Source organism: Ammospiza caudacuta, chromosome 30, assembly GCF_027887145.1.
Source record: "Ammospiza caudacuta isolate bAmmCau1 chromosome 30, bAmmCau1.pri, whole genome shotgun sequence".
Classification (NCBI taxonomy): domain Eukaryota; kingdom Metazoa; phylum Chordata; class Aves; order Passeriformes; family Passerellidae; genus Ammospiza; species Ammospiza caudacuta.
The window spans coordinates 2,477,489-2,490,059 of NC_080622.1; the positions used below are offsets into that span (position 1 = coordinate 2,477,489).

Here is a 12,571-nt window from a genome sequence, read left to right on the forward strand (position 1 = left end):
AGGTCTGTTTGCATGTGGCGGTGACAGTGTTGAGTCACTGCCGGCACAGGGAGCTGCAGCTGCTGCTGGGGTGGCTCTGGGGATGGACAGGGACAGGATTCCAGCAGGAAAATGTGGCTTAGCACAGGGATGAGCAGCGAGCAAGGTGCCTGGTGCTCTGTGCCACGTGCTGCCAGCACACCTCTGCCCGCTTTCCCTGCAGGGACAGAGCCCAGACCTGCTTGGCACGTGGGCAGGAAATCAGCACTTCCCCACAGCAAGGGCTGCACTTGTGGCATCCCTAGAAAGCAGAATTCAGCCCCAACTGGTGCTTGCACAGAGCTGCCTGTGAACAGAAGCACTACGAGATGCTCCAGCCTCACACACCCACCACCCAAACCCACCCCAGTCTGGTTTATTTGCCCTGGAACTGCAGAGCTGAGGCTGGGTGGCACAAAGCAGCATCTCTGCCTTGAAAGGGGATCCTGGTACCCACCCAAACAGCAAAACATGATGCCCAGGGCTGAGGCTGCTCTCCTCAGTGCTCCCATTCCCCCTAGAGCTCCCAACACAGACACTCAGCTTGGAAACCTCCCCAGTTTGTCCCAGTATAGCCTGGTGTCTGGCAGAGGAGCATCCTGGCAGCCCAGGGTGCTGCTGGGTTGTGTGCCATGGTGCCAGGAAGGAAGGAAGGGGCACAGCAGGGCAGGGGGGGCCCCAAAGCACAGCCCAGAGCCACAGGCTGGGCATGAGTCACCTCCCTGCTCTGATCTGGCACGGGCTGCGATGGAGGGCACACAGCTCTTCACAGAGGGCCATGACAAATAAATATCAGTGAAGACTGGAACTGAGAGGAGTCGATTCTCATCCAGCTCTGTTTGGGTGGAATCAAAAGTGTTAATGGGCAGATGGGCAGTGGGACCAGGGTGTGCTCCAGGGCTTTGTTTGTCACTGGGGCTTTGTAGGATTGAAAAATGATTTGCATCAGGTCAAGAAGCAGCTTCTGATATCTGGGGGAAGCTGTACAATTATTTTCTCTCCTTTTCCTCAGTCAGAGTTGTTACAAAAGGCAGAGTTGGAAGCCAGTTTTTTTTTTTTTATTTCTCTTTCTCACTCAAAATTCTTGCATTGCCTGAGGTTTTATCCTGAGCTCTTGGCTGTGATTAAAAATCGTTTAGTGTTGATTGGGATCAGTGAGAGGAAGAGATGGGAGGGGTAAAAGCAGAGGGATGCTGTGTGTGGTCAGAGTTTGGTGCTACAGAGCAGGGAGAGGATCCAAGGCATGGAAATGATCACAGGGATGGATGGAGATGATCCAAGGGATGGATGGATGGATGGATGGATGGATGGATGGATGGATGGATGGATGGATGGAGAGGATCCAAGGGATGGATGGATGATGGATGGATGGATGGATGGATGGATGGATGGATGGATGGATGGATGGATGGATGGATGGATGGAGAGGATCCAAGGGATGGATGGAGATGATCCCAGGGATGGATGGAGATGATCCAGGGATGAAGCAGCTCTGCTGTGGAAAGAGGGCACTGGCAGCTGGCCACCCCTCCGTGCCCATGGGAATAACTTCCTTTGGGAGCTTCCTTTGGGCTCCCAGCCCTTTTTGGAGCCCACTTTGCACCCCCACACCAATGGCTTGGACGTTTGTTTGGGCTCGTGTGACTCACAGGGGGTTTTAGGGAGAAACTGTGTCAGTAAGCTGTTAATAAATAACCACCAGAAAGTGAAAGTTCTTAGCTCCAGTTGAACACCACGGCGTGGTGATGCCAAGCTGTGCCTGACCAGGGTGGTGGCACTGGACTGGGTGGCAGGAGGACGGACAGGAGGACGTGTGTGTGTGCAAAGCAGCAGCCAGAGCGAGTGCCTGGAGGTGGCTTTTGTGCGAGAGGGAGGAGAGACCTCTGCTATCAGAACCTTGCTCCTACAGAGGTGCTTCTGAGCCACTCACAGCTCCGACAGAAAAATGCAACAGGAGAGCCCATGTTTGCTATTGAGCAGCTTCAGGAGAGCCCATGTTTGTTATTCTTGAACTTCAGGAGAGCCCAAGTTTGTTATTCAGCAGCTTCAGGAGAGCCCAAGTTTGTTACTCTAGAGCTTCAGGAGAGCCCATGTTATTCTAGAGCCTCAGGAGATCCCATGTCTGTTATTCTAGACCATCAGGAGAGCCCATGTTTGTTATTCTAGACCTTCAGGAGAGCCCAAGTTTGTTATTGAGCAGCTTCGGGAGAGCCATGTTTGTTATTTTAGAGCTTCAGGAGAGCCCATGTTTGTTATTTTAGAGCTTCAGGAGAGCCCATGTTTGTTTTTGAGCAGCTTCAGGAGAGCCCATGTTATTCTAGAGCATCAGGAGACCCCATGTCTGTTATTCTAGAGCTTCAGGAGAGCCCATGTTTGTTATTCTAGAGCTTCAGGACAGCCCATGTTTGTTCCTACCTGGCTCTGCCACCTCTCTGCAGCACCAACGCCAGCAAGGTCCCACCCCATAATTAAAGCAGGTTCAGTACAGGCAGGGCAGCACCCACCCTGTGTGCTGGGGAGCTTTGTCCCTGCTGTTGCTGCAATTCCCAGCTCTGCCAACCATGGGAGGCAGGAATTGAGCGTTGGCTGCAGCCTGGGGGACACCCCAAGCCAAGGGCACCTTCACCTTCACTGGAAATGGTAATTGCTTTATGACAGAGAATGTGAAATGTTGACTCAGCCTCAGCAGGAGCAGAGGCGTCCCAACCCCAGCTGGGTTTTGTGGTGCCTCTGTGGGCTGAGCTCATTGCACCTCATTAACCAACTTCCACACCCTTTGGCTTTCCCCAGCACCCACACAGCCCTGGATTTCACACCATGGCTCGTGGACATGCTCAGACATCCTTCATGTACAGGAACAAGGAAAAACGTGGGGATTTTATTATACTCTTATCAAGGTTGTGGAGTGACTGGGCGAAGCAGAATGGCTTTAAAATGAGAGGACAATTTAGACAAGGTATTGGGAAGAAACTCCTCCCTGTGAGGGTGGTGAGGCCCTGGCATTGCTCAGAGAAGCTGTGGCTGCCCCATCCCTGAGGGTAGCTGAGATTCTGCTGTCACAGAGAGGCTCCTGCAGTCAGGGCTGCAGCTGCCCCTGCACCAGGCAGGGCTGGGGGACCACGCCAGCCCCCACAGTTGTTGAGCCTCACACTGGGGACATTCAGCCCTGGGCAGGGAGGGGAAGGCAGCAGGGGCAGGTGGGCACCCAGGCCTGACACCACGCTGTGTGATGGCAGCTGTCAGCAGGGACAGGTTTAACACAGCCTCAGCTGTTTGGGAACGTGCTGAGCTGGTCACAAAGGAACAGGCTCAGCAAACAACCTCACAGAGAGGAGCAGGATGGTGAAACAGGTAATGCAGCCAGTGGCAGGGCAGTGGGAGGTGATTCCCAGCTCTCCCTGAGCCCACTGGGCTGACGCTTCCTGGGGAATCCTCCACCACAGCTCTAATTTTGGCCAGGAGCAGAGGGAGAACTCTGGTGACTTCCTCCTTTCCTGGCTGCCAGCAGCACAAAAGGAAGCTACCCCTCCCAAAGGGCATGAATTCAGCAGAATAAGGAGCTGGCAGCCGTCCCACATGTCCCACCCTGGCTGTGTCACCTTCTCTGTCTGCCTCCCTGAGCACCACACAGGGAGCTCCCCGTTCTCTGGGCTCTGGAGTTTGAGTGTTAATGGGACTCAGACAAGTCAAGTGGCACGTGCAAGGCTGAAAAAACACTTGTGGCAGCATGTGAGCCCAGGCAGGCTGGGATGGATCCCTTCCCACAGCAAACACAGCCCTGACTCTCTTGGCAATCATTTCTCTTTAATCCCCAGCTCCAAAGAAAAGGTTCTTAATTTTCCAGAGTGCATCCTTTCATCCTAAATACATCTGAGACAACAGGATTTCCCCTAACTCCCCTCATTCCCTCGGAAAGGTGAGGGGATGAGCTGTGACACTGGCAAACAGCAGTGGGAGCGAGGTCACAAACCAAAACTGCTGGAGCACGTTTCTCTGCCACAGTTTTTTCTTGGAAAAAGAGGGGCTGGATGTTTGCACAGGCAAGAATCCCTCTCCACTGGGAACAGCTAATGAAAACCTTCTCCTGGAAGAAACGTTTTGCCACAGAGCCCTGCAGCGTGCCAGGAGGGCCAGCGTGCCCAGCCACCCTCAGCTGCTGGCTGCACATGTCAGGGGACACCCAGGGCTGCAGATTCAGGGGGGCTGGCGTGCTCAAGAGGGTCCCAGAGGGCCACGGAGGTCTGGATCAGCCCAGCCCTGTGCTGATGACTCCCCCCAAAGTATCCCCAGCTGCACAAGCTGCTCTTTGTTTGCTCAGAAAGGGCAAAGCCTCCTCCCAGCCAAAGCATTCCCTCCCTGGCAGGGATCCCATGAGGCAGACGGGGGAGAAACCCAGGAGCCTGAGGTTTCACCCCACGCAAAATGTTCCAGCACAGGCTCATTGCTGCTGAAGGAAGGGCACGGCCCCCTCCTCCCCTCACCAGCAGCACCGAGCTTTAATTCTTTTTCCTCCCTTTTTTTCAATTGAACAGGTTTTATTTACCTGCTCCTGCCTGCAGGGTCACAAAACAAGGGGCAAAACCCCCTTGGGCTGGGGAAGGTTTGTGGGGTTCTCCTCCTGGCACCCCAGTGGCTCTGCCCTTGGATGAGCTTTCCCCTCCACAACAACGTTTGGGAAAAAGGAGATTTGTCCTCATTAGAGCCAGGGAGGAGGAAGAGGCTCTGCCAAGGCAATGCCTTAATCGGGTTAGGGGCTGCAATTCAGGAAGGCATTGCTCATCAGGGTGCTGCTAACGAGGGCTGGTTCCTGCCTGCAGAGGGGAGCTGGTCACGGTGTGCCCACCACATGGTCACTCCTCACCCTGAACACTGAATTTCTCAGGGGTTTCTCCTGGCATTGAGGGTGCCAAGGGCTGTATTCTACACCCACTGTGTCCCCAGGCTGGGGCTTGCACTGTGGGATGGGACGGGATGGGATGGGATGGGATGGGATGGGATGGGATGGGATGAACTCCCATGGGGCAAGGCAAGGGCTGTGGCTCTGTTCATCCTGTGAGTCAGAAGGCAGCTTAAGGAGAGGGAGAAATGGGCAGGACCCAGCAGAGAGCAGCTCTCCAGCCCCATGGAGGTGCCCATGGAGGTCTCCCAGAGCATCTCTCCAGCTCCATGGAGGTGCCATGCTGGAATCCAGGCCCTCCAAGGAGGGGACAGAAGCTTGAGGACATCAGGAATGGGGCATTTCAGACTATTCCTGTCTCTTACCACGGCCGGGGAGGGGATGATGCCGGTGTTGCCAGCACCCCTGAGTCACCAGGCACCCTCCCCACACCCTCTGCCTCGCTTGAATCGTGGCTACAGCACAGCCAGAGGCCATCCAGAGCTGGGGACACAGGACAGGCAGGAGCGCCCAGAGGGGTCCCTTGTCCTGGGGCACAAGCAGAACCAGGCTGCTGAGGGTCCCTGTGCCAAGAGCCAGGTGGGCACTTTGGGGAACCCCTCCTGGATCGCCACTGGCAGTGGGAAGATCCCACTGGAAACTTTCCCGAGAGAAGCTCAGCTGGCCAGGAGCAGAGGGGAGGCAGCCCAGCTCCTCTCAGACCCTCCTCCACCCATGCAGCTCCCGCACTGCTACTGCTTGGACTGGTCTGTGCTAGCGCAGCCCGTCCCCCTGCAGCCAGCAGCTCTTTCCCCACCCCAGACAGAGCACCCAGCACCCGGGGCCGTGTCACATCGTGCCCTGGCATCCCGGCCCCCCACCCTCCCTCTGTGCTGCCGAGACAACCCCTGCGGCAGGCAGCGGCGATGCTGCGGCTGCTGATAACGCAGCCCCGGGCGCCTGCCCTGCCGGAGATACCCGCGCTTCTCCGGGGCTGACGGGCACGCCGAGGGGCGCAGAGGGCTGCCGGTTACTCATTAGCCAAAGTCAAGGACAGCGAATGCTCGGGATGGGCGGGGAGAGCCGGCAGAGCGGGCACATCCCTGCCCAAGAGGATGGCAGGGAGGAGAACGGCGTCAGAACGGGGCCATCCCGATCCCACCAAAAACTCTGACCCCTCCGCGGGGCTGGGCTCGTTCCCTCATGCCCCAAAAATTCGGGGCACCGCATCAAAGTGAGCATCGCAGCTCGGCAGCCGATTGTGCTGCTCTCTGAGCAGCACTGGCACATCGGGCAGGTGCCCAGGGACACAAAATGAGCTGCAGCCTCCTTGAAAGGGTTTTGGTGTTCAGAGCAGCCCTGGCACATCGGGCAGGTGCCCAGGGACACAAAATGAGCTGCAGCCTCCCTGTAAAGGTTTTGGGGTTCAGAGCAGCCCCCACACCGCGCCCTAAGAACAGGACAAAGCAGAGGCAGGAATGAACAGCAGCGGCTTCCCCCGCATCTCCGCTGTGCCGTGACTCAGGGATGACTCAACACAGAAACACCCCTGGAAACACCCCTGGCCCCCCGAGCCCACCGAAACCCATTGCTCGAGCACAAGCCGCTCTCCGGGAACCCCCTCGAGTCACAGCACTCTTTCAGAGGATTTATCAGCGCCCAGGAACAAGCACAGCAGCTCCAGGAGCGCAGGGGAAAATTCCTCATCCGTTTCCAGCTCCCAGCTCCCCTCCAGCCGCAGCTGCGGGCCGGGCATTTTTTCCAGCCCTCGAAAGATCGTGGCCAAGATAGTTCTGGGTTTGCATAAGGCAGAAAAAAGCCTTCAGACAGCTCAGCTCCTCCTCTGAGCAGCATCCGGATCCTCGGGATCCGGGAACAGGGATCTGCAAACCGCCTTTATCCGAGGACGAAGCTGCAGCGGCGCACGGGAAATCGAAAGCTAAATATAAACGCGCACAGCTCCAACAGGCAGCACAGTCCCTCCCTCCCAGGTAGAATATTTATGGCATCTGCTAAGGAAGTTAATTTTAGCCTCATTTGGTACAGGCTCAAAACGAGGAGCCCAGAATAAGAGGCAAAAGATCAAACGGAATGAGAGGGGGCTGTCCCGCCACTGCCCAGCCCGAACGCGGCTGCGAGCCAAAGGTGATGACGGAAAGGAGCGGCATTCGGGGAACCGAGCGCCACAGCGACATGTCCCGACACTGCACGGGCTGGCAGAGCCCGGGGGAAGCCCGGTGCCAGCCCCTGCTTGGCCAGCAGCGACATCGGCCAGGGAGCCCCGTGTCCTCAGGGGACCCCAGGGACAGCCCCGAGCAGGGCAGGGTGGCAGCAGGCAGGGGTCCACGAGGGGGCATTTCTGCCCCAGGGAGGGAAAGAAACGAGCCCGGAGGAATTCGAGCCTCGGCGGGAGCGCATCACCCGGTGACAGCTGCTGGGAGGGGGACACGAGCGCTGCCCGCGTATTTCTTCCTCCCCAAAACCAGGGACCCCACAGAGTGGGAGCAGCTTGGCACAGGGAGGGTTAAGGCAAACAAAAACCTGGAGCAGGTTCTCTAACCGGTGCCAAAGACAGCAAAGGAAAATGGGACGAGCAAGAGAAATCCGTAGGCAGGACAGAGCCAGCTGGCTGGCACCGCTTCCAGGGCTGTGCCGGAGCGTGTTTAGGAATAGCTCCAGCATGACGAAGGCACAGGGGCCGCCAGCCCGGCGCTTGTAGACCCTACCGGGGGCCCAGGACACGTCTGCTCAGCCCCTGCCCCAAGCCACCCCAGCTCCGCTCCCAAATCCCCGCTCCAAGGGCATCCCGGCCAAAGATGGCGCTTGGAAGGAGAGCAGGAATGACGAGACAGCTTCTCTCCTCTTTTGGTCCCTACCACAGACACCCCAGGCCCGGCCAGGCCACGGATTTTTCCTCTCTCCGGGTCACTCCTTCCTCCCTCCCGGCTCCCTGCCAAGCGTGACGGCAGCACCCGCCATCCCCAGGGCACTCACCGCGCTTTCAGCTCCTTGTGCTCCTCCCGCACTTTGCTGAGCTCCAGCTGCAGCCGAGCCCTCTCCTTGGCCACCGAATCCAAGGTCTTGCGGGCATCCGCCAGCTCCGACTCGTAGGCAGCCTTGATGCCCGACACCTCCCGGCTCACCACCTCCTCGGACTCGGTGATGCGGAGCCTCAGGCCGGCGTTCTCCAGCTCCAGCGAGCGCACCTTGTCGATGTACACGGCCAGGCGGTCATTGAGCTCCTGCAGATCCTCCTTCTCCTGCAGCCGCGTGATGCGGGTGGGGGACAGGGGGGTCCCCGCAGCCCCGCTGCGGGTGCTCCTTTTTTGCGAAGGCGTCGCCATCGGGGTGCGGAGTGGAGGCGAAGGGCACGGCTCAGGTCGCGGCGCGATGTCCCCACGCCACCCGGCCAGCTGTCGCGGCAGCTCCCCGCTAGCTCCGAGCGACTCGCTTATATCCCAGCTGGGCTGTTCGCCGGGAGGAGGAGCTGAGGGGCGGCGGGTGGAGTTATCCAAAACCTGGGTGGGGACAGCTCGCATCAGTCCTAGCCCTTCCTTAGGAGAGGCTGGGAAAATGTCCCTGCGTAAAGGGGACTCGGGAGGGCGGATATGGGGACGCAGTTCGGGGAAACCTCCTTGCACACGCTTTTCTGGGGCGATTCCCCCGACAGAGGCTGGATTGAAAGATTGTGGGGACTTGACCAGGGAAAAGAGCACCTTGAGAGGGGCTGCCCTTGCGCTGCGTACCTCCAGGACATTGCTGTCCCACAGGGCAGGGCAGGCAGCATCCCCGCAGCTGGCCCCAGGGTGTGGGGAGTCCTGGCACACCCTGAATTCAGGACCCTGCGGTACCTAAAACTCTGGGGTCCGGGGACACAAATACAGCCCCAAAACGCTCTGTTCTGGGTTCCCCTGATCCTGAGGCATCCCACACAAAGAGCTCTGGGGCACCAAAGAATGTCCCCACTCACTTAGCCACTTCCCTGCACTGGTTTTGCCCAGTTCTCCCAGCACTGGCATTCCCCATTTCCCAGCTCTCCTCAGTGCCAGCTGTGCCAGTTTGTAGCTCCCCAACTTGTGAGCACCCCGCCCCAATTCCCTGTTTCCTGTTCTCCTGCCTCCCAGCCCTCTCCAGTCGCACTCAACCCCTCTCCCAGTATCTCCAGCTCCCAGCAGGGGTGATTCCCAGCTCCGTCTCCCTCGAAGCTCTGCTGAGACTCGTGATTTCCACATCTGCCAAACGCTTCCGGCACTCCCAGTGCTGCCAGAGAGACTCGGACTTCATCCCCTTCCCTGCCTTATGCTGTGGAGCCAAACCCTCCCGTGTGTGAGAAATGGGAATGGAAAATCAAAATCAACCCTTTTACACCCTAGAAATGAGGGGAGGTGGGTGGGGGTCCAGGGGGGGATCCAGCTTCCTCCTGCTTGGAAATTTGGGCTCTGCAGCAAGGAAAAATGGGAAGGCAGCTGCCTTGTGCGTTGTGGAGTCAATGTATGTGAGAAATGGGAATGGAAAATCAACCCTAGAAATAACAGGAGGTGGGTGGGGGTCCTGGGGGGATCCAGCTTCCTCCTGCTTGGAAAGGTGGGCTCTGTGGTAAGGAAAAATGGGAAGGCAGCTGCCTTGTGCGTTGTGCTGTGGAGACAACGTGTGTGAGAAACGGGAATGGGAAATCAACCCTTTTATACCCTAGAAATGAGGGGTGACTGAGGGTCCTGGGGGGATCCAGCTTCCTCCTGCTTGGAAAGCTGGGCTCTGCAGCAAGGAAAAATGGGAAGGCAGCTGCACCTTGAAGCTGGGCACACCGGCGAGAACCGGAGCACCCCAAAGCACAACCTCCCCCAGGCATTCCCTGCGAGCAGAGGGGTCCAAGGTCAAGGGCAGCGCCAGCCCAGCCGCCCCCGGAGCCGCGGCTCCTCCCGTCCCTGCCGCAATCCGAGCTCAATTTGCTTTTTCGGCTCAGGGAGGGCGGCAGAGCCCCGGGCGGGCTGGGAATGACTCACACAGCAACGGAGCAACACACGCAAACACGCGGGGCACACACGGCACACACGCGTGTGCGCTGGCCGGCAATGATTAACCCGCTGGCAGCCGCTGGGGACAGGGATAGGGAAAGGAGCCGGTAATAATCCAGGGTGAAAACTTTGAAAAAGCAACAGTTCCGTGCTGGGGAACGGAGCCGGTAATAATCCAGGGTGAAAACTTTGAAAAAGCAACAGTTCCGTGCTGGGGAAAGGAGCCGGTAATAATCCAGGGTGAAAACTTTGAAAAAGCAACAGTTCCGTGCTGGGGAAAGGAGCCGGTAATAATCCAGGGTGAAAACTTTGAAAAAGCAACAGTTCCCCAGCGCCACGTCAAAGACGGGAGGGGAAAAAGGGAAAAGGGAGGGGGTCAGCTGGGCACAGCCCCCCTGGCATTGCCATGGGGAGGGGTTGGGGGTCGGGATTCCTCCTCCTTCTCGCTCCCCCGGCTTCGCTACAGCCCCTTCCCCACCCTGGCTTCTCTCTCTGCCTGGAGAAGCCGCCCGAGCGCTGCAGCATTGCTGTGCCACCACCCGCTCAGTGTTTATTTCACTCAGCACTGATCTCCCTGCCTCTCCAGGGGGATTCTGCGCTCCTTCACGCCATTCCTCTGCTCAGTTCCGCACAAATTCCTCCTTCCCTGCCTCCTTGCCTGTCCCAGGCTGCCTTTCCTTCCTTCCCCCTCGCATGGGCACAGCTCCATCCCTGGTGGCTGGGGGGGGGACACCCGTGCGTGTCACACAGGCAAAGAGGGCCATGGGGCAGGTGTGAAAAATGCATGTATGTTATGGTCGGCTTTTCGTAAATATTAAAATTAATATTATAGAAATGAATGCCGTATTAATTCTCTTAAGTAGTGTGTTAAATATAGTGTTAGGTTGCAAAAAATGTTCTTTGTCTCTATTGTCTCATGTTGTCCTAATTCAAATTGTCCAAATTATTATTGCTCTAATTGTATTACTATTTTTATATTATTTTTAAGATAATATATTTATCTTAAAATATATCTTAATATATTTATTTTAAGATCATATATATATTATATTATATTATATTATATTATATTATATTATATTATATTATATTATATTATATTATATTATATATAATGTAATATATATAATGTAATATATATAATGTAATATATATTATATTATATTATATTATATTATATTATATTATCTTAAAATATAATATAATATGATATAATATATTTGCAATATATTTATAATATATTAAATAATATCTATAATATATAATATTATTTATAATATATCATTATTTATAATATAAAGTATATTTTTAATATAATAGAATTTATGTATATTTTTAATATATTTATAATATATTTGAATAATATTTATAATATAGAATAATATTTATAATGTATAATTATTTATAATATATATTTATAATGTAATATAATTTCTATATTATATTTATAGTATATTTTAATAATATATTTTAATTACTATTTTTGTAATATTTTTATTACCATTAAACTTTTAAAATTTTAAAAACAAGGGATTGGCGTTTTTCACAGCAGGGATGGCAGCAGAGACGGTGCCCAGGGATGGTGGATGGTGCCCCGCGGGCAGAGCGGAGCGGAGGGCGGGCTCAGCGCTGTTTTCTTTCAAACCCCGACCCTTGATGGGAAGGAGGGACAGCCAAAGGCCGTTTGGCTTTGGCCCCAGGTGCTCTCTCGGCAGGAGGTGCCCGCCTGCCTCCAGGGCATCCACGCTCCAGGACACAGACCTTGGAGCGTGGCCAGGGTCACCAACTGCCTTGTCTTAACGTGGAAAACGCATCCAGGGTAAAGGCGGGAAGGGACCGGCTTGGGCAACAGCTGGAAATCGCAGCCAAGGGTCACTGGCTCAGCCCGTGGCTGATCTGGCTCCTCATGCTCCCTGCAAAGCCTCTGCTGTGAATGGGACCCCCGGCTCAGCAACCCACCCTTCCCTGCCCGGGGATCAAACCTGAGGGGTCCCTCGGGCTGGCATCGAGGGGGGACCTGGGGGAGCCTGCAGGCTCCAGAGCCCGAGGGGATCTTGGCAGCCCGGAGTGAAAATCCCCCAGGGAGGGTCAGACTTCACTCCTGGGATGGGGGGACAGTGCTGTCCCCACATTGCTCCTCTGCAAACCTGTCACAGACATCTTTTGTGAAAAATCCTTTCCTTAGGGTTTTTCCTCCTGAGGAGCTGGGAGGCCTCAGGAACAAAATGCAAACAATGATTATCTGCTGCTGTGGAATGCAACAGGTGCATCTGGGATTGGTCTCATGTGGTTGTTTCTAATTAATGGCCAATCACAGTCAGCTGGCTCGGACTTTGTCTGGGACACAAGCATTTGTTATCATTCTTTCTTTTTCTATTCTTAGCCAGCCTTCTGATTAAATCCTTTCTTCTATTCTTTTAGTATAGTTTTAATATAATATATATCATAAAATAATAAATCAAGCCTTCTGAAGCACAGAGTCAGATCCTCATCTCTTCCTTCATCCTTGGACCCCTGTGAACACGGTCACACAAACCCCCTTCTCCTGGCCATGGAGATGCTGCTGCCCTTCCCCAGCAACCCCCAGGGACAGGGACAGGGAGTTAGCACAGCCCTGAGCTGGTCACTGGCTCCTGAGCAAGGCAGGAGGGCTGAACTCAAA

At 55.1% G+C, this 12,571-nt stretch overlaps 1 protein-coding gene across 1 annotated transcript in view; it reads right to left on the reverse strand.

The window, feature by feature from the left end:
* Window positions 1–8,321, reverse strand: part of LMNA (lamin A/C) — a 30,980-nt gene extending 22,659 nt beyond the window's left edge. The window contains exon 1 of the mRNA XM_058821907.1: window positions 7,889–8,321. Coding sequence (XP_058677890.1) covers window positions 7,889–8,238 — 350 coding nt within the window. The 5' untranslated portion in view covers window positions 8,239–8,321. The remainder of the gene's footprint in view (window positions 1–7,888) is intronic.
* Between the last annotated feature and the right edge of the window lie 4,250 nt (window positions 8,322–12,571).